Below are 21,094 nucleotides of genomic sequence, written 5' to 3'. Positions count from 1 at the left end.
TTGTATTTCTAAAACACAAAATAATAATTTTATTAGAACTTCATAATTTAAAAACCGTTTACATTAATCATACATGCAATTACAAAGAGAAGCGATGTAAAGAAAAGTAAACCGATATTCATCCTAAATTCTCTTGGAGTAAATTCTCCAACGGATAAACCATAAATAGAAACACAAATAAAAATGGCACATAAAAACAAAAGTGCGCGAATCATCTTTCTTGAAATAAAAAAAATCGGAGGAGAGCGATTTGAAATTTTTGAGAGAAGATGAAATGTTTTGGATGAGAAATGGAGTGAAAATGAGTTGTATTTATAGATGAAAATTACTGTTCATGACCGTTGGAGAAAGGGAAAATTTGAAAAAAAAAATCTTTGTGACCGTTGGGTTAAATCGAGTGCACTAAAAATCAGTCTGAAAATATCGTATTAAACAGTCAATCAAATCTATAAAATTTCATAAAAGTAAAAATTATAGCAATGAAATATTTATGATATGACAACAAATCATGCGACGGCTCAGCCGATCAATGCAGAGTAATAAATAAATTATACGGCGGCTCGGCCGACCAATTAATAACAAACACAATATAAGGCGGCTCGGCCGACCAATAAATAATAAACAGAATATAAGGCGGCTCGGCCGACCAATAAATAAATTAATTTAATAGTAAATAATATAGGCGGTATTCCGGCCATTATAACATGATATAAATAATAGTAGAGGCGGTATACCGACCATTATAACAGGGTATAAATGATACAAATAAATTTTACCGAATCGCAGAGTGATCGTGCTGATAACGTGTTATAAAAAGAACTGGAATTTATTTGTATCGCAGGAATTTATATAAGGGCAAAATTTTATACCCGTAGAAAATTATAACACTGAAAGAAAGTGTTTATCTGAGAGAGACGGGAAGATTGAAGTGTGTATTTGAAACGATCGAACTTGATCGTATATATAAAGAAAAAAATCTACTGTGCAAATAGTGCAGTGGGCCCCACATCATTTATAATTTCAACTTATGCGGCGCTGTGTTCTCTGACTTTCATAACACTTATCAATAATAATAATATTCCTTAATCACAAACTCTCTCTGAATCTATCTCGTGCTCAAGTTCATACAGAACTTAGCATATCGAGCTCAGTCCTTCTTCTTCAGAGGTCAATTGGTCATCTTCTAGGTTTGTAGGTTTGTGTATCCCCCTTTCTTCGAATCCGCAAGTAGGATTTCTAGTTGGGGAATCTATCTATCCGTTTCCCGTCTCAGTGGTATCAGAGCAATCGACTACCTCATGACCAGTCAAGGAATCGAAACCCGTCAGGCTACCGCTCTAAGCGACATGAACAAGCAAATCGAGGAACTTCTTTTGTCACAAAACCAGCAAACAGAGGCAATCCGCAAGGAACTAAGCGGAGAAATCTCTGAACTCAGAAACATGATGGAAAAATACTTCGCCAACACCCCACCACCTTCGACTAACTAACAAGGCACAAGTCAAGACAACTCAACTGCTGTTATTTCCAACTCTGGAATGACCCGACAAGAAGAACTGCCAGAAAACTTTGGATGGCAGCACGACAAAAACATTGCAACACAATCCTGATACTGATCATAATCCCAACCCAACTCTACCTAATGGACTAGCTTCAAGATTGACTAAAATTGGATTCCGATGTTCAATGGGTCAGTTCTTAGAGAATGGATATATCATTGCGAACAATTATTCTCCATAGACAGCACACTGCCTGAACTGAAGGTCCACATTGCTTCTCTTCACATGACATGCAAAGCCTTACAGTGGCACCACTCTTACATCGCTAATCACTACAACATCTTTCCACTCTGGCCGGAATATGTTGCAGCTGTATTAGCACGCATTGGAGAGCTATATGATGACCCTCTATCCGAATTAGTCAGCTTAAAGCAAGGTAACGGCACCATTGAAATCTATCTAGAGAAGCTCGATTGTGCTGTGAACAGAATTACGCTTGCTCCGGGCCATGCTCTGAGTATCTTCTTGACAAACATGAACCAACATCTGGCTCTTCATGTACGTCAATTCAAACGTCACAACCGTTCCAGAAGCTACAAGGATCGCAAAGCTCCATGAACTATCTCTTCAACACACTTCCGGTTAGAACACTTCCTCCCACCTTCAACTCATCAAGATCAAATTTCTCACAACCCAACAAGAACCAATTCAGCACCTCAACACCAACGCTGTTGGAAATCAAAACAATAAACCTAGAAGAGATGCAGTAAGGGTTTATGCACGTTTTGTGAGGAACCGTTTACACCAGGTCATCAACTTAAGCATCGGCGTGCTGAGTTATTGTTCTTGGAAGCTGATACAGAGTTTGACGAAGAAATTGCGCTGGAAGAACAAATACGTGAAACAACTCTCGATGAAGACAACAAGGTCGCCATTATCTCTGTCCACGCCTTAAATGGAACCCCGATATTTAACTGTAAAATTGAAGTTGCATATCTTACTCGACTCTGGCAGCACTCATAACTTTCTCGATGTACAGATCGCTAAAAGCTTAGGGTGCACTTTGATACCAACCAAACCAACACTAGTCGTCGCAGCAAGTAGAGAACTGATTACTAAGTACAAATGTAGTGTGTTTTCTTGGAAGATGCAGGGATACATGTTTAGTTCTGAAATACGAACCTTGCCCTTGGGTTGCAGAAATCACAGGAAACATGTTCACCAAACGGTCCCAAGGAAATCACAGGAAACAGTCTCAACAAACTCATGTTACAAGGACCTCAGATTGCTTTACTTCATCTTTGGGAACTGGACAGTACGCTAGAGACACAGCAAACCTTCAACCTTGACACTGTTTGTTACCACACTCATAATGTCTTTTCTGAGAATCAGTTAAAGCTCTGTCCAAATCCACCTCCATCACATTCGATTTTGCCTCAATATTTCTGCAAAGATAAAGAACCATAGAGGATGCTTGAGAAAAAGATGGTAAGTCGCCAAAACAGAGCAGTGACAAAGGTATATTAGTTCGGCGGAAGGGATACCCTGATTTTCATACTTGAGGCCAAGTATGCTATGGAAGCGGGAGTATTGTGACAGGACACATCACCACTAACGACTCCATAACTGTTTTGGTGGTATCATTGGTTTTATGATTTACGTTCACATTAGGATTCCTATTTGATTTAGCTTTATCTAGTAGTTGGTTTTCTTATGTATGTAAGCCTCACGGCATATCTAGTTTATCAATAATAATAACATTCCTCAATCACAAACTCTCTCTGAATCTATCGTGCCCAAGTTCATACAGAACTTAGCATATCGAGCTCAGTCTTTGGAGATGATCCTTCTTCTTCAGTGGTCATCTTCTAGGTCTGTGTATCCCCTTTCTTCGAATCTGCAAGTAGGATTTCTAGTTCGGGAATCTATCTATCCGTTTTCCGTCTCAGATTCCAAGAGAGTGATGACACAAACGTTAAAATGATCCAAACATCTCAGACTACATGATGTACCTCATGATCTTGCATGCAACCTGGTCTGGTGTCGGAGGTTGCTGGAATAGGGAAAGATCATATTCAGAGACACACTGGCTGAAACTGGCAAGTTCTGCCGAAGGAGGCACATAGAGGAGGTCATTGTGCTCCTACCGCACACGTGGAGCAACCCAGCAGAGGCGGTGAGCTCAATTAGTGGCGCACTTTGGACTAACAAATCACTTCAAGATGCCTCATAATAGGCACGAGACTGATGAGCTCCCCAGCCGCTTGTGATGGAAATTTTTCTCGTCTGTTGCACCGTTTGCCACATATCATTCAAGTCACATGTTGCAAAACGTTTATATACATGGCCGAGTCGAGATTACATTTACTGTCCATCGAAGTTGATGAAAACAGGGTTTGGTCCAACGTCTGTGAGCTTTGTTGCGAAAAGAAAAGAAAATATACAGAGCAAAACCATGACCGAAACATTAAAACCAGTACAGGCTCAAGAAGAAGCTCCATGCACAAGCAAGAGAGTTTTTAGAAAAGGAAATCAAACATAGCTGTGTCTTGAAATGATCATGGACCCTCGGGTAGTAGAAGATGATGATAACTTAAAAGAGTGAGTCATCTTTTCGGTTTTAACCAGCGATTCTCCTAGAGTAGGGATTTGGAGGCTGTATAGGTCTGAGGAACATGTCACCACTTTCTCCCACCCACCCTGCCTTCATCGCCGGCCTCCATCTTCCACCAACCACCGCTGCATTTGCCACTGCAGTCTCTGATGGCCCACGAGGAAAGACCCAATTCTTGTTCATCGATGCTGCAAATGTGCACCATTTGATTTCCCCTTCAGATGAGTAATCAAACTATGCCAACAAAAGAACAAAATTTTGATGTGATTTTTGTTACTTACAAGGACTCTTCCTTCCAGGCGGTGGTATATACCTAGCATCTCTGACATGATAACTTCCGACAGCTTTCTTGTTCCATGTTGTGTCCTGGTTAATCTTATTAGACATCTCCAGCTTCCGCTGGGTCTGACAAGCACCAAATGGAGGAGCGTTCACCTTTGAAGTAGCATAACTGTTGAATGGCGCCTTATTATTGGTCTTGAGGGATTGCTGCTGATGCTCAAGAGGCCCTCTCTGTCCAACAGACTGTTTGGAACGGAGAGATGGTGGAACATAGTAACAACTATGGAAGAACGGATGCTGCAAAGCCTCTGCAGCCGTCGGCCTATTGCTGGGATCCCACGAGCAGAGGCGCTCAACAAGGTTAACCGCCTCTGCACTAGCATACGGCATCAAGTTTGAAAGGTGTACACCAGGAAGCTGGAAGATAACAAATAGATCCTTACTAGTATCGAAAGATTAAAAAAATAAGTGTCTCTTTTTTCTCTAGCAACATTGAAAATTTCAACAAGAATATACCTGAGGGAATTGGTAATTGATAACGCTAGCAAGGTTAAGCCCCTTCAACCATGTCTCTTCAGTTGGGCTGCCTATCACACTGCAGATTTTATATATCTCATCTGCTTCACTGCATACATAAAAAAAGAGGTTTTGGTAGCTTAACATCACATCCGCAGCATTGTTTTATTAAGGAAAACTGTAATGCCAAATACCTAGCTCCAGGAAAAAGAGGGCGAAGAGACAACAGCTCAGCCAGAATAGCGCCCATAGCCCACATATCTGTAACACAAAAAAAGTACACATTGTTAACAAATGGACCAATACAATGTAGAAAGACTTCTTTTATTGATATATTGGGAACACTAACCAACTTTTGACGTGTATACATATGACCGTAGCAGTACTTCAGGTGCCCTATACCTGTTAGAAACACAAACTTTTTAGCACATATATATCATTGAACTACAAACAGATTGATTTACTTAGAAAAGCATTTCAACAGAGCAAGGAAGTGAATCTCACCAGCGTGTAGAGACATACTCTGTATAAGGTGGACTTGAGTTAATCTCCCGGGCCAGGCCAAGATCAGCAATCTTTATAACATCTTTAGAGACTAATAGATTCTCTGCATCAGGAAAAAAATACACATGTTGCATTGACAATGTATTGAACTACGACTGCGGTAGAAAAACTTGGAAATTTTGATTTGAAAAAGTCGAACTATGTGGTGGTGTTTATTGGTAACTCAAGGCTATCAATTACCTGGCTTAAGATCTCGGTGGAAGTATCCACGCTGATGCATGTAACAAAGACCTTGAAAGACTTGAAAGCACCAATTTCGGATATCAGATTCTGCAAAGAGCTTAGGGCGATCCTTCATAAGCTGGTAAAGATTGCACTCCTGAACGAGAAAGAAAGGAAAGAATGTTTAAGGTAATGGAGAATAAAAAAGCTATAGCAAACAGATCAAACAAAAAGTAGCAAAAGCATACCATGTACTCGAAAACAAAGTAAAGAATATCATTTTCCCGGATGACTTCCTTCAGCTTCACAATGTTTGGATGGTTCATTCTGCTAAGCGACTGATATGAGAAAAGAGAGGAATTAGCAAACATACAAGAAGAAAGACTGAGAAATGGGAACATTTTCAGTGAAGAAGAAACAATACCTTCACTTCTCTCAGATTAATACATTCTTCCCAAGAGTAATACTTCTTCTTCATCTTTTTAATCGCAACCTGTCCATGGAAAACTTTAGTACCATAAAACCAAGTACAAATAGTATAGAAGCCTTATATCTTTGGGGAAAAAACTTACAACTTCACCCGTCAGTTTATTGACAGCTCGCCAAACATTCCCAAAAGTTCCATCACCAACTTCTTTGATTAAATTATACCTATGTTTGCATAAGATATCGAAAAGCAAACAGGAAATATATAAATCAAGGGGTCTGAAGCCAAAGATAAGAGAAAAACATGCTAGAAATCAAGCCTACCTCTCCATCTCCCCTACAGTAAAGTATCTCCTTTGGTTTTTGTCTCTAGAGAACTGAAATGTTTCTATAACTTCAATCTTCCACTTGTTCGTATGCCAGCGAAACTCGAAGATTCTCCCGCAGGGTAGGCTGGCCGTTATTTACTTATGAAAACCAATTGGTTTACCATCAAGGCAAAAGAAAGACACCAAGAGAAGAAGACAAAACATGTTGAGAACTGAAAGACACAATGAAGAACGAACCAACAAGTGGGAATGTTGAGAACAATTCACTCAAGGGGTTCGGAGACTCAAAAGACAGTACTATCAAAGCTACGACATGTCAAAACTTGAAAAGAAACTGGTACATCCTTGTTCAGTCTTCTACAAGAACCAGATATGGAATAGGGACTAACAGGACTTTTTTTGACTCTAGGGACCAGGTTTAGATGAGAGACTCTAGGCCTATTCGACGGAATGATAACTTGCAGACATCAACCCTGCACAAAACAAAGGTGCCACACAAACAATCTTGTTTCAACAAATATGGGGAAATTCAGCAGTGATATAAGATGTAAGTTTGGAGTATATGATATCCTTTAACTCTATCATATAGTATTCCTTTTTGAGATTTCCTAGATTCTTCATAGCAGTTTTTTACCTTCTCTCTAAATTTCTTTTTACTAAACTACTAATATTGCAAAAAAGTCTTTAAATATAAACCGACTATTATTCAATTTACAAAAGAAAAAAAAAAAACATACCTGACTCGCACCTTCGATGAAGATGGCGGAAGAAGGGCAGAACATTAAGTGCAGATGACGAAAGAGCCAACAAGGAAGTCTGAACGCGCAAGAAACCGCAAATCGAGTGCTTCTTGCAGTGAGAAAACCCGAAAGTGGTAGCACCCAGAGCAGATGTGATCTAGTTCCATGTCTCAAAAGAAGCAAATCTACTGCAAATGAAAGCTTAATGTAACCTGATAATGAACACAAACAGCAGTAGGAAGAATCAATATCAGAAGCTACATGGAATAGAAACAATAACGATTTAATAGCAAATGAAATCCAATTCCAATAGACTCCTACGAATATCAGGAAACGCAATAACGAAACCATAACTGCAATCAATGAAGAACAGAGTATATCCCACAGAATCGTAACCCTAAAAATCAATTTAGAAACAATTCGTCAAGATCTTTGATTAACCTCAAGGTCAAGGGGCCAATAGGCATAAGCTCCGTCACCGACGACGGGGAAAAAGACTTTATCCAAAAAGCTTCTCCTTCCCAAACTCCACCGCTCTCTCTCTCTCTCTATCTACTTGCCGCGTATTTTTGTGAGGTTCTCTCGTGATACTTACTAATAACAAACAAAACGAAACCTACTTTTGGAATATATATATCACCGCTCTATCTCTCGCGATAAAGGAATATTATTATCGTTAAGTATCGTTCGTCGGAAAAAAAAAAGGATTGTAATCGTTAGTCAGCAATATTATGGTCGTGTTCATCTCGACCCTACATTAACAAATTACATATAAACCGTTGATTTAATTGGTGATGACGTCATCACTAATTTGAACCGTAAGATTTTGAATTTTTTTATGACCGCCTTCTCCAAACCTTTATCCTTTTGTTATTCTCTCTGCTTTGCTTTCCATCCCAACAAGTTGTTTACACGTGATAAACATTAAACTGAGTTATCACATAATAAGGGAGCCTTCAACGTCGTACATTTTATAAATCAACTTCGTCCAACTATATGGGCTTTACAGTATACGAAAGCCCAAAGATAAAAAGGGCCAATACTAATTTCTAGCATTGTTAGTTTTCGATTTATTTCACTTCTTCTACACAGAAGAGTACGGACAGATCGGGAGAAGAGCAATGGAGTTTTACGACGAAGACAAGCCAAGATTCGTCTTCCAATCTCGTCCTTCCTCTTCTCGCAAGACGAAGGAGGAGGAAGATCATAAAACCCCTAACAAGATCTTCATCTCAATCTCCGTCGTTATCTCCCTTCTCACTCTATCACTCTCCTTCTTCTACTTCGAATCCGAGCCTACCCAGTCGCTTCTCTTATGGCTCGCAATCTCCTTCCTCGTCGGTCCTTTCGCGCCTCCTTCTCTCACCGGTGGCAAAATCCGCGTCGGTTACGGTCAGATCCTGGAGCCGGAGCAGCTCAACGAGGAACACTCGACGGATAACGAACGCGAATCGAGGAGGAACAAGCGATCTAATAAAGTGATGAAAAACGATAAACCGCCGGAAAATCCACCTCCAGTAAAAGTGGATCGGAGTGAGATTCATGGATCTGTGAAGGAAACCAAGGAGTGGAGTGATGAAGAGATCGAGGTTCTGAAGAAGCAGCTGGTAAAGCATCCGGCGGGGAAGCCTGGGCGGTGGGAAGCGGTGGCGGCTGCGTTTGGAGGGAAGTACAAGACGGAGAATGTGATCAAGAAGGCGAAAGAGATTGGGGAGAAGAAAGTCTACGAGAGTGACGACTACGCTCAGTTTCTGAAGAAGAGGAAAGCTTCTTCGGATCCGAGATTGGGTGAAGAAGAAGAAGACGCTGGGAAGAATGGAGGAGATGACGAGACTTGGAGTAATGGAGAAGACATTGCACTGCTCAATGCTCTTAAAGCTTTTCCGAAAGAGGCAGCCATGAGATGGGAGAAGGTTGCAGCTGCAGTGCCTGGGAAGTCCAAGGCAGCTTGTATGAAGAGAGTTACTGAGCTTAAGAAAGGGTTTCGGAGCTCCAAGTCGGGAGCCAATTAGCTAGGGAGAGAAGTTGATTCAGACTCTTTTTTCATGGTAGTTGTTACATGTGTTCTGAATAATTGTGATATCTACATTGAATGTGAGTTAGCTGGAAGATGATAATCACTATTCTTGGGAGATAGTGTTAATGTTATGTTGATGACGTGTTCTTGAGCTGATGTCTTACTCTTTAGGTTATGGCTCGTGTTTTTGATGTTGGGAAGGCTTGCTATTTTATCCAATGGTTGTATGATTCATAGTTGGTAAAAGTGTCTTTATTTTCTTTGGTTTATTGAAAGGCATACTATAGTGGTTTGGTGAGGGGGAAAAGGGGTGTGAACTTGGCATGAAAATGGTTTAGGTTCATAGTTGTTTTCGGTTTATGGTTGCCTATTCCTCGTAGAATATATCATTTGTAGAAGAAATATATCCTTAGGCTGAATGATCGGTTCACCTCAATTAACTAATATACGACCACTAAGATTGCTGAATGCTCTTGGAATCCTCAGTCACGTAACCTTCGATCTTTAGTGAAAGAAATATTCCTGCATCATCAACTCATTGTTTTCTCTCTTATTTTGTATGTATGAGATGAAATGTCTTCTTTTCTTTTTGTTTTCTGAATTTCTAGAGGTTCCATATTTGAAGACCCACATCTCTAAATCGAGTCCTAAATTAACTTTACTTAGTATATAGCAGATCTTTTCTAATGGATATCAAACTTATGATCCCTGGGATCTCTACTAGTATACGAATTTTATCCCTTATTTTTTTATTTTTGTTTAAAATATTTAGCTCCAAATAAAGGAAAACTCAATAACCCAGTTTACAAACAAATCTAAATGTCCACTAATCTGTGTCGTTGGATCAGATGATAAACAAAACGGCGTGTGATCCCATCTCCATTACCAAATAGTAGGCATGGGCATTCGGGGTCTCAATCGGGTTTCGGTTTAGTCCAATCGGGTTTCGGTTTTTCGGGTTTATCAAAATCAGCTATATTCTGATTATATGAAAATTTGGTTCGAGACCGTTTTGGGTTCTATCGGGTTCGGGTCGGGCTTAGTAAATCTTCAAAGAACCGGTACAACCCGATGTACTTTCGGATTCGGGTCCCAATCGGTTCTTCGGTTTAAATGTACCTGATTTATATCTACTTTGTAACCAAAAAATAAGTAAAATCGGTTCTTCGGTTTTAAAATACTTGATTTGTACCTGATCCGATAAAAACCGAATTCGATACATTTTTATCGGATCGGGTTTACGGGTTCTGGATACAACCAGGTCTCTAGTGATTCAGGATATTGTGGAGCAGGGAAGGAGTGAAGGAGGTTTATTACAATGTGAATGTTGGAGAATCTACTAAATCAACTGGACTTTACTATTTTGATATATGTTACATTATTCAGGCTACAGATTATTCCATGTGCCGATTGTATGTGGGAAGGTTTTGTGATTCAAGGGTGTCGTCAAATCAGTACCGTCCCAGTAGACTTTGTGGCCTAAAGCAGATTTATGTGGTAACATATATTTAATTTCTAAAAATATTTTTTGTCCAAAATATATTTAATATTTTTTGTTTAAAATAAAAAATGATATAGTAGTTTAGTTATAAATAAAAAGTATAAATAAAAATTCAGATGAATATTAGATTAGTAGTGGATATTTTAATAAATTAAAATCGCTAGTTTGTTTGAACTATTATTATCTTTTTTTAACTATTATTATTTTAGTAACAAAAAGAAAAAAAAATAGAAAGAATAACAAATAAGTCACTACAAGAAAACGTGCCCATAACAACGAACATTTACGACGAAAATATTTCGTCGTAAATTTACATGGTGTTTACAACGCAATTACGAGAAATCTAACTTTCGCCGTAAACGCCATGTAAATTTACGGCGAATAGATTTCGTCGTAAACTCCATGTAAGTTTACGACGAATGTACGTGGAATGAGAAATACGTCGTAATCATTACATCGACATTACAACGAAGCATGTTACCGTTATATTTAGGTGAAAACGTGTATTCAATGTGCTTTAACTTACCTAATTTTGTCGTAAAGTCGTTGTAAATAATATGTTAAAACCATGTAAAATATTCCTTGTAAAATCGTTGTTATATTTCAACTACCCAACTCGAAAATTTCTCTATATATATGTCATTTCCCACAACTCTCTTCCTCACAACACACAAACGGGAGAAAAAAATCCGAAAAAAAAATCAGAAAAAAAAGATTTCAAAAAAAAATCTAAGAAAAAAATGGCCGGTGGCGGTAGTATTTACGAGTTACGGAGTTGGATGTATTTGCACAAAGATTCCGACGGGAGGGTGACGAACGCATTTCTGAGCGGGCTAGAGACATTCATGCACCAGGCGGGCTGTACACCGATCACACAGGAAAGCGGTAAGATGTTCTGCCCCTGTCGGAAATGCAAGAATTCAAAATTTGCACGTAGTGAAACTGTATGGAAGCATTTAGTAAACAGAGGATTTACACCACAGTACTATATTTGGTATCAACATGGAGAGGGTTATGGGGGAAATGAAGCTAGTAATAGTAATAATAATTTTGAGGATGGTCATCATAGTGAAGAACCGAATCATTTGCATAATGAATATAATTATCATCAAGATCATGAGCATATGGTAGATCATGATAGGGTTCAAGATATGATTAGTGATGCATTTTTAGAAACAACTACAACAATAGCTGATGGAACTGGAAATGTAGAAGAACCTAATTTGGATGCAAAAAGGTTTTATGAAATGCTAGATGCTGCAAATCAACCAATCTACACTGGTTGTAGAGAAGGTCTCTCTAAATTGTCTCTAGCAGCTAGGATGATGAATATTAAAATGGATCATAATTTACCTGAGAATTGCATGGATGCATGGGCGGAATTGTTTAAAGAGTATTTGCCAGAAGACAACGTGTCTGCTGAATCTTATTATGAGATTCAGAAATTGGTTTATAGTCTTGGGTTGCCTTCGGAGATGATTGATGTTTGCATCGACAACTGCATGATCTACTGGAAAGAATATGACAAGTTCGAAGAGTGTCGATTCTGCAAAAAACCACGATTCAAACCGCAAGGCCGTGGGAGGAATAGGGTACCGTACCAAAGGATGTGGTACCTACCAATTACAAACAGATTGAAAAGATTATATCAATCTGAGAGGACTGCTGCGTTGATGAGGTGGCATGAAGAACATGTCCAGAGAGATGGTGAGGTTGCACATCCATCAGACGCAAGAGCGTGGAAACATTTCAACAAGGTACACGCAGATTTTGCTACAAATATTCGGAATGTCTATCTTGGGTTATGCACCGATGGATTTAGTCCATTTGGAATGTCTGGTAGACAATATTCTTTGTGGCCAGTCATTCTTACGCCGTACAATTTACCGCCGGATATGTGCATGGAACAAGAATTTCTATTTTTGACCATATTAATCCCTGGGCTGAAGCATCCAAAACGGTCTCTTGATGTTTTTCTTCAACCGTTGATAGAAAAGCTAAAGCAATTGTGGTCAGAAGGGGTGAGGATGTACGATTGTTCCTTGAAAAACAATTTTACGATGCGAGCAGTTCTGCTGTGGACGATAAGTGATTTCCCTGCTTATGGGATGTTGTCTGGCTGGACAACACATGGAAGATTATCTTGTCCATATTGTCTTGGATCGACAGATGCTTTTCAACTGAAGAATGGTAGGAAAAGTTGTTGGTTTGACTGTCATCGTCGCTTTCTTCCACTTGCCCATCCGTACAGAAGAAATAAGACATTGTTTCGGCACAAAAAAATTGTCAGAGACGGTCCTCCTCCATATCTCACCGGCCAGCAGATCGAAGCAGACATTGATTATTACGGAGCTCAGGAAACAGTTAAAGTTGGAGGAAATTGGCATGTTCCTGGAAATATGTCTGATGGGTATGGTGTGTCTCACAATTGGCATAAGAAGAATATATTTTGGGAGCTACCCTATTGGAAGGATCTTATCTTATGCCACAATCTGGATGTCATGCATATTGAGAAGAACTTTTTGGAGAACATCATGAATACATTACTTAACGTCCCTGGGAAGACAAAAGATAACAAAAAGTCAAGGATGGACTTACCTGATATTTGCTCAAGAAGTGAGTTACATATCAAGAGCAATGGAAACGTTCCTGTTCCCATCTTCCAGTTGTCATCAGAAGCCAAAACAACCTTGTTTGACTGGGTTGCATCAGAAGTTAAGTTTCCTGATGGTTATGTTTCAAATCTGTCAAGATGTGTTGAACGAGGTCAAAAGTTCTCCGGAATGAAGAGTCATGATTGTCATGTGTTTATGCAATGACTACTTCCATTTGCTTTTGCCGAGCTCCTTCCAGCAAATGTCCATGAAGCACTTGCAGGTAATTATAAAACGTTAATATATATACATATGTTATGAAATGTTATTAATTTGATTACTTTTGCAATATACAGCCATCGGCGCTTTTTTCAGAGATCTTAGCACACGTACGTTCAAGGAAGAAGTCATCGAACAACTTCATCATAACATTCCAATCATATTGTGCAACCTGGAGAAGATATTTCCTCCTTCATTTTTTGACGTCATGGAGCATCTAGTTGTCCACCTACCGTATGAAGCATTGCTTTGTGTACCTGTTCACAACGGATGGATGTATCCGTATGAGCGACAGGGTGAATCATTTGAAGGGGAAAGCAAGAAATCTTGCAAAGGTGGAAGGTTCAATAGTTGCGGGAAGTTTGACAGCCGAAACATCTAACTCCACATCATACTACTTTGCTCCAACTGTTCGTACGAGGAAAAGAGTTCCTAGAAGATATGATGATGGTGGAGTACCGACATCATATCCAATTGATGGTGTTCCTGACATTTTCTGCGAAATTGCACGGTTTGGTGGTAAAACGAAAGAAGTATGGTGGTCATGTGAAGAGGATAAACATAGTGCCCACACTTATATTCTACTCAACTGCGAGGATGCAGTGACCCGTTACTTTGAAAGGTAAATATTTTTGTGAATGTTAATTATATGAATTGCAGTTAATTATGTATGACTTGATTATTTGTTTAATTTCCAGCATGTTTGTATCTCAAGTTGAAGAAGCAATACCAGCAATATCTGCAACTGATGTGGACACACGTAAAGATAAGCACTTTGTCAAGTGGTTAAAATCACAGGTACGTAATATATCTCATACATTGATTAATTAAGTAAGTGTTTTGATACTTCAATATTAATTAAGAATAACTGCTTTTTGCAAGTTGATTATGACGATCCTTATTATCCCGTATGGTTTCACGAATTGGTTCAAGGTCCAGTTGCAAAGGTCACCACATCACCTATGTATTTCACACGAGGATTTACCTTTCACACATACGAGTATGGGAGACATCGGGCAACGAGTAACTACGAAATATGTGTGAAAGGTGAAACGGACTTTTACGGGATCTTGCAGGAGATTATTGAAGTGGAATTTCCGGGGTTATTGAAGCTAAAATGCGTCCTCTTCAAATGTGAATGGTTCGATCCTGTTGTGAACCGAGGGATTCGGTATAACAAATTTGGTGTTGTGGATGTCAATTTTGGGAGAAGATACAACAAATTTGAGCCTTTCATTTTAGCTTCACAAGCCGAGCAAGTAAGCTTCCTTCCTTATCCTCGGCTTCGAACTTCCGGGATAAACTGGTTAGCTGCTATCAAAATTACACCTCGTGGACGCATTGTCGCTGGAGAAGAACCGCCCTTGCAAGAAGAAGACGCTATCATTGAAGTTGAGGTACCAGAACAACCAACTGATGAAATCCTTTTGATCGACCCGCAAAACTTTCAATATGAAGATATTCCCGAAGATGCGATAGATGAAACACGTGAAGACGAGTTCGAGAGAAGCGACGATGATGATTGTAATGATAGTGATGAGAACGAAAACGATTTAGAGTGATGTAATATTGATGAGAACGAAAACGATTTAGAGTGATGTAATATATGTCTCTGATATTGTATTTCTCTATTGTAACGTATGTTTAAAGAAATATTATTTTTTTACCATCCTAATGTATGTGTAACAAATGTTGTTTTATATAATATGTATTTTTGTTAATTTTAAAAAAATTATTTGGAGTTTTAGGGTTTTAGAGTTTAAGTTGGAGAAATAGCACAAAGTAGTAGAGAAGAGATATGATGTTAGATGATATGTGACTTTGGGGTTTAGGGATTTCATTCTCGGTGTTTAGGGTTAAGCGTTGTAATCTAGTCGTAAATGGAAAAACGCGGACCTGGTAACTTCGTCGTAAACGTGGGCCTTGTAAATTTGTCGTAAACCGATGTTTCGACGTAATTTCGTCGTAAATCGAAAAACGCGGGCCTGGTAACTTCGTCGTAAATGAAAAAACGCTGGCCTGGTAACTTCGTCGTAATATTACGTCGCGTTTACGACGAAACATTTTCTATATATTGGGACGCCGAGACGAGGCTGCCTCGTCCATTCCTCCCAAACTCCTCTCCTCTCCCTCTAAGGTACATTCTCTTTCCTCCTTTTTTTTTTTTTTTTAGGTAATTAGTTTAGGTGATTATTTAGATAATTAGTTTAGGTGATTAGTTAGATGACGGAATCCTATAGTTTAGGTGATTAGTTAGGTAACGGAATAATTTTTTAATTATGTCGTCATAATTGATTAAATTTATTTAAATTTTTTTAGATGGCTCCTAGAAGGAAACCAGCAGCACCTACTTATGCCCAGTTGTTTGGCGATGGTTCCGGTACATCTTCTTCCGGTCCATCGTCTTCCGATGCAGTTCCAGACTCTCAGACTTCTCAGAGAGTTTTTTCGAGTCCTCCTCTTCCACCGCAGATGCCTCCACCTCCTCCTCCAGCGGCTGCACCTGAGCCTGTCCCAGAAGGTGCAGTTCATCCGGATTTGCGTGTGCCTTCATATGCTCTCTTCGCGAGATATACGGTGGAGGATTTGCTTGCCCAGCCTGGACGGGAGGGTTTGGATGTTTTAGACCCCGATAGACCCCGAGGAACTTATTGGTAAGTTATTAATTTTTATTACTTTAAAATTTAATTAATTTTTATTTTGTAACGGTTAAATTGTTTTTTTTTAAGGTTTGGGGCTAACAACCGTGTTAGCCGGAGCGTTTCGGCGACGATTAAGGGTTACTACGACGGGGCATACCCGAACTGGAGCAAGACACCAAATCACGTTAAGATCACGTGGTTTAAATGTTTTGCGGTAAGATTTTTAAATTTAATTAAATTTTCACTTTTAAATATATATATATATTTTTAATATTTATTATTAATTGTAATTTTTTCAAAATTTTTATGTTTCAGCAAAAGTGGCATTGGTCTTTGGGATCACCGAGAGGGTGAAGGCGGAATTCGTTGCAAAGGCAAAGATACGCCTCTGCAACACAGTCTCTGATTGGAAGGACAAGTGGGAGATCTACGGGTATGAGGGAAAGCCCACTGAGCTCACGACGGATGTGTGGGATGGCCTCATCGCCTATTGGGAGCACCCCTCTTCGATCAAAATGGCCAATTCGTGCTCGGCTTCTCGAAGGACGAAGGATAAAGATGGTCATTTGCCCATGCTTCACAGAACCGGACAAAAACCTCATGCAGGAGTCCGTCTAGAAGCTGTAAGTTTTGTTTTAAATATATATTTTAAAATATTCAATTAATATAATTTATAATATTTAATTTAATTTTTTTTTGTAGTTCGAGAAGACGGGGAGTCTTACCTTCTCTGTGTGACCTATTCAAGATGACTCACGACACATCCGACGGAGTTTTTGTTGATCCTGCATCTGAGAAACTCTTCCGAACAGTGGCTGGTCGGATTGAAGAACGGGAGACGCAACTAACCCAGGAGTCTCCCGATGGATTACCAGTCACATTGTCCACCGAAGAGGTCGACAGAATCTTCGAAGAGGTAACTTAAAATTTTTGTTTACATTATTTTAAATATTTTAACATAATTAACTATATTAATATATGTTTTGATTTTATAGGTGGCTCCTAAAAAGAATGGACGGATAGTCGGTATAGGCTCTGTTAACGAAGTTGCAAGGGCAACTTCGTCATACACTTCGAGACGGGATGAAGAGACTGCTCAGATGAAGGCTCAAATGGATAGCCAGAAGACTCAAATGAATAGCCAGCAGGTTCGTTTAGACTCTCTTGAGGATTTGCTAGACGTGATGGCCGTGGGAAACCCGGTTATGCAGAGAATGTTGAGTGAGAGACGAGCCGCTCTTGGAATACCACCACGAGATCCCCAAGAGTCCGATCCAACCCGTCAACAGCCGAGCAACCCCACCAACTACTTCGACAATATGTAGTTTTTTTTTATTTTTTTGTTTGTATTATGAATTTAAATATTATTGTATGACTTTTTAAAATATGTTTTCCAATTTCATATTTCGTTTTAAAATTTAAATTATTTTAAATTCTGAATATTAAATATAAATTAAAATCTATTATATACTAATTAATAATAATATAATAAGAAACGATGTAAACTCCTCGTAAACATTACATGGAGTTTACATCGAATGTTTACGAGTGATTAACATCGAAATATTTACGAGGGTTTTACATCGAAATGTTTACGAGTGATTTACAACGAAAGTATTTACGTGTGCTTTACATCGAAATAACTACGTGGGCTTTACGACGAAGACTTACGTGGCGTTTACGACGAATCCTTTCCCTGCGCTTTACGAGGAATATATTTCGTCGTAAACGTAACGAGTCGTTTACGACGAAACCTCCGTTACGACGGACGTTTAACAACGAAACGTATTTCGACGTTAATTCGTCGTAACACCCCGTTTACGATGAATTTACAACGAATACTGCCCTAGTAAAAAATATGTTTTCTTGTAGTGAGTTACTCAAATTAGAAGAGAAACACACATGTCAAAATAGAAAAATAGTGGAAACGTTACAAGTCCAACATATTTAACTTTTTTTTTACATACATATTTAACTTTGAATATGCAAGACTCCAACCGAACCAAAAGATAAAAAATTAATGTTTTAACCTAACTATAATCATTTTTAAAAAATGTGGCCTCAAATTGTAAACTATTTTGTGGCCTAAAGCTCCAGATTCACTGGCCTTATGGCAGGGACAGCCCTGCGTCAAATGTTCGAAATAAAATGTGAATGATTTCCCAGTAGCCTTCTTATGCACCTAAATTTGACTTTATTTGCATCTTAATTTTTATCACAGAACTTTACCTTAGATTTATACAAAGCACCAACATCTTCTGTAAAGAACCAAGAAAAAACAACTAAAGGGCACAAAAATGCGACTGAAACATCTAGAGAAGTAAACTTAAACCGGTAAAAACTGCCTCTCACCTGAATATCCAAAGGTAGAAAGATGATGATGATGTGAAATAGTTACTCAAGTCTTTCACTAGCTGCTAACATGTTGCCCTGACATGCCTCCTCATGCATGGCTCACTCATAAAGCTTGGACAGTTGGCAAATACATGACCATTGCTCCCATACGTGTCAAAGTAAATACTACCGCCAAGAGGTCTTGAATCGCTACTGTATTGATTTCTAAATTGAACCATTTGGTTTGGTTTGGTTTAGTTTGCTGCAAGTAATCCCAATTCTCTGCGTAACACGTCCAATGATGAGGTCTCTCTGCTTCCTGACGTTTCAATCCGGAGTTAGATGAAACAGACTCGTCACTGGAACTCTCTAGGTTTATTGTGTGAGAATTTGCATCCTCTGTTCGTAGTTAGTTAATTTATTGTCTCTAGTAGAATAGTTCAGCTTTTTAGTTTACACAACTGTTGCTTTAACACGGGGTTCATCACTATAAGCTTCCAGGGAGGGCGTAGATTAAGATAAATGAAATGAACAACTACAGCTTCTTTAAGTCGTTATGCTTACAACAGAGTCTTTAAGAACAAATATCTTTCTGAATAAGCAAAAATATGAGATACAGAGGCAACTTCCATTTCGTAAACCTGGCCGCAATTATCTAAACTTACGACTCTCATTCGCATTGGAAGATCCCTGGAAATACAATAAAACGATGAAGAAACATTGGATTACACTTCAATAGACAACAAACGAAGATTCAAGCATATTATATGAAACTTCACTGCTAAAGTAGTAAAAAGATGAAAAATCAATGGCTAAACAATAACCAGAAACTAGCTATAGTCTCTCATATGGTCAGTTCACCTGGTTCTGGACGAGGCTTGGCTTTTCAGTAAATCTCATCATCAGGTATCTCAGGAGTCAAGAACTTCATCGGATCTTTGCTAATCTCCTCATAGTTCACCCTCGGTTTCACCCTATCAGGAACAGGCTCCAGAGGAATGATACTGTCTCCATCAATAACCCCATCGATCAAACCATACTCAACCGCTTCAATCGGAGACATGTACCGGTCCCTATCAATATCTTTCAGGACCTGCTCAAACGAACGGCTAGTACATCCCGCGATGATGCTGGTGACATTGTTCTTGTTGTGCATAACTTCTTTAGCTTGGATCTCAACATCTATAGCTTGACCGCTCGCACCTCCAAGGGGCTGATGAATCATTATCCTCGTGTTGGGCATAGCAAAGCGCTTGCCTTTAGTTCCCGCACCGAGAATGATGGAAGCTGTTGATGCAGCAATGCCGAGAGCAATTGTGGAAACGTCAGCTCTCACAAGTTGAACCACATCGTATATAGCCATCGTTGCACTAAACAGATAACAAAGGGACATAAAGTTAGATAACTCAACGCAATCAAACACTAGTAAACAACAAAACTGATATCACTTGAAGTCACAGAAAAGGTTTGAACTTTCATTAACGATGGTTAATTTATACTTCGGAGACACTACAATTCACAAAATTGAATTACTTTAGCAATGCCAAGTAAAACCCTAATGATCTGACCTAACTTGCGAGGGCAGAGTTAAGAAGTTAAAGACTGAAACTTTTCCGACTACGGCAGAAACCCAGATCGAGAATTAACCTGAGGGAACCACCGGAGGAATTGATGAAGAGTTTGATGTCTTTCTTAGGATCTTTAGCATCTAAGAGCAGCAACTGGCTCATTATGGCGTCGGCGACGAAATCGTCGATACTGCTACCGAGAAAGACGATTCGTTCCCTAAGGAGAAGACCCATGACGTCGGATTCGGCGCCGCGAATAGCTGACTCCTGTGTCTGCGACATCTCGATTGAAGCGTTCGCGAATCTCAGTGGCGACGGGGAAGTTCTCAAGGGAGGTGAAATGAGCTTGGCGGGTTTGAGGGAGAGGTTGCTGGGTTTCGGGAAAGAAGAGTAAGAGGCGGAGGAAGATGAGCTGAGTCTTGACGAAACGAGGGAAGGTTTGAGAGAGGATGAGAGAGATAGGGTTGCCATGGCTGAAGCGAGAAGAAGAGAGTTTTGGGAGAAGAATTGGGGAAAGTGGATTTGATAAAACTCTGGAGGAGGAGGAAAGAGACACCCGACTTATGGACCCGGTATACTTCTGGGTCGGGTTATTTGTATATTGGTTTGTTTAACCCAAACCACGGTGTATCGGGCTCCGAACCATTTTGTATGCGCTTAGTATTGCAGTTTGGCTGAAGGAAAAAAAGGTTCGAGTTTGAGGAATGTCATGAGACAAAATCATTCAGTGTTGTTCCAATCAAAGTTCGTAAGGTTTCAGTCAGGGGGTAGGCAAATTATTCTATGTTTACCCTAAAAATATGAATATCTATGATCCGCGATCAAACCGGTAAATCCGATGATCCGGGGTTTTGGATTTTTTTTTTAAAACCTTTTATTTAAAAATCTGATAAAACCCGCAAAAACAGTTGAAATCAGCAATCTGACTATCGGTTGAACTACTGGTTGGGCCGATAGATAACTTTTACTTATTTATTTCTTAGATCTTTGAATTATGTTATAAAAATTTGTTTTGTACTCTAAATAA

General features: G+C 39.2%; 3 protein-coding genes across 4 annotated transcripts; 1 reads left to right on the top strand and 2 right to left on the bottom strand.

Annotated features, from left to right (window-relative positions):
• Nucleotides 1-3,821: 3,821 nt before the first annotated feature.
• LOC106375382 (cyclin-dependent kinase F-4) lies at nucleotides 3,822-7,823 on the bottom strand. Of its 2 annotated transcripts, none has more exons than XM_013815273.3 (13): nucleotides 7,574-7,823; nucleotides 7,130-7,344; nucleotides 6,388-6,865; nucleotides 6,210-6,288; nucleotides 6,062-6,130; nucleotides 5,886-5,975; nucleotides 5,656-5,794; nucleotides 5,416-5,518; nucleotides 5,261-5,313; nucleotides 5,106-5,172; nucleotides 4,912-5,020; nucleotides 4,395-4,812; nucleotides 3,822-4,301 (listed from the first exon to the last, which is right to left on the bottom strand). In XM_013815273.3, the coding sequence occupies exons 3-13, from the start codon at nucleotides 6,393-6,395 to the stop codon at nucleotides 4,120-4,122; spliced, it is 1,317 nt and encodes a 438-aa protein (XP_013670727.1). In that variant the 5' UTR covers nucleotides 6,396-6,865; nucleotides 7,130-7,344; nucleotides 7,574-7,823; the 3' UTR covers nucleotides 3,822-4,119. The 2 variants fall into 2 exon arrangements, with proteins under 2 accessions (XP_013670727.1, XP_022561528.1); XM_022705807.2 differs by having other exon boundaries at nucleotides 7,141-7,344.
• Nucleotides 7,824-8,092: 269 nt separating this feature from the next.
• On the top strand, nucleotides 8,093-9,418 carry LOC106375385 (transcription factor MAMYB). Its single transcript, XM_013815275.3, has one exon. It carries the CDS (start codon nucleotides 8,254-8,256, stop codon nucleotides 9,142-9,144), a length of 891 nt encoding a protein of 296 aa, XP_013670729.1. The 5' UTR covers nucleotides 8,093-8,253; the 3' UTR covers nucleotides 9,145-9,418.
• Nucleotides 9,419-19,022: 9,604 nt separating this feature from the next.
• LOC106375386 (ATP-dependent Clp protease proteolytic subunit 4, chloroplastic) lies at nucleotides 19,023-20,633 on the bottom strand. The gene is made up of 3 exons (XM_013815276.3): nucleotides 20,147-20,633; nucleotides 19,361-19,869; nucleotides 19,023-19,189 (listed from the first exon to the last, which is right to left on the bottom strand). Exons 1-2 carry the CDS (start codon nucleotides 20,536-20,538, stop codon nucleotides 19,386-19,388), a joined length of 876 nt encoding a protein of 291 aa, XP_013670730.1. The 5' UTR covers nucleotides 20,539-20,633; the 3' UTR covers nucleotides 19,023-19,189; nucleotides 19,361-19,385.
• Nucleotides 20,634-21,094: the final 461 nt, after the last annotated feature.

This window comes from Brassica napus, chromosome C7 (assembly GCF_020379485.1).
Source record: "Brassica napus cultivar Da-Ae chromosome C7, Da-Ae, whole genome shotgun sequence".
Classification (NCBI taxonomy): Eukaryota; Viridiplantae; Streptophyta; class Magnoliopsida; order Brassicales; family Brassicaceae; genus Brassica; species Brassica napus.
This window is presented reverse-complemented; position numbering and strand designations above follow the sequence as displayed.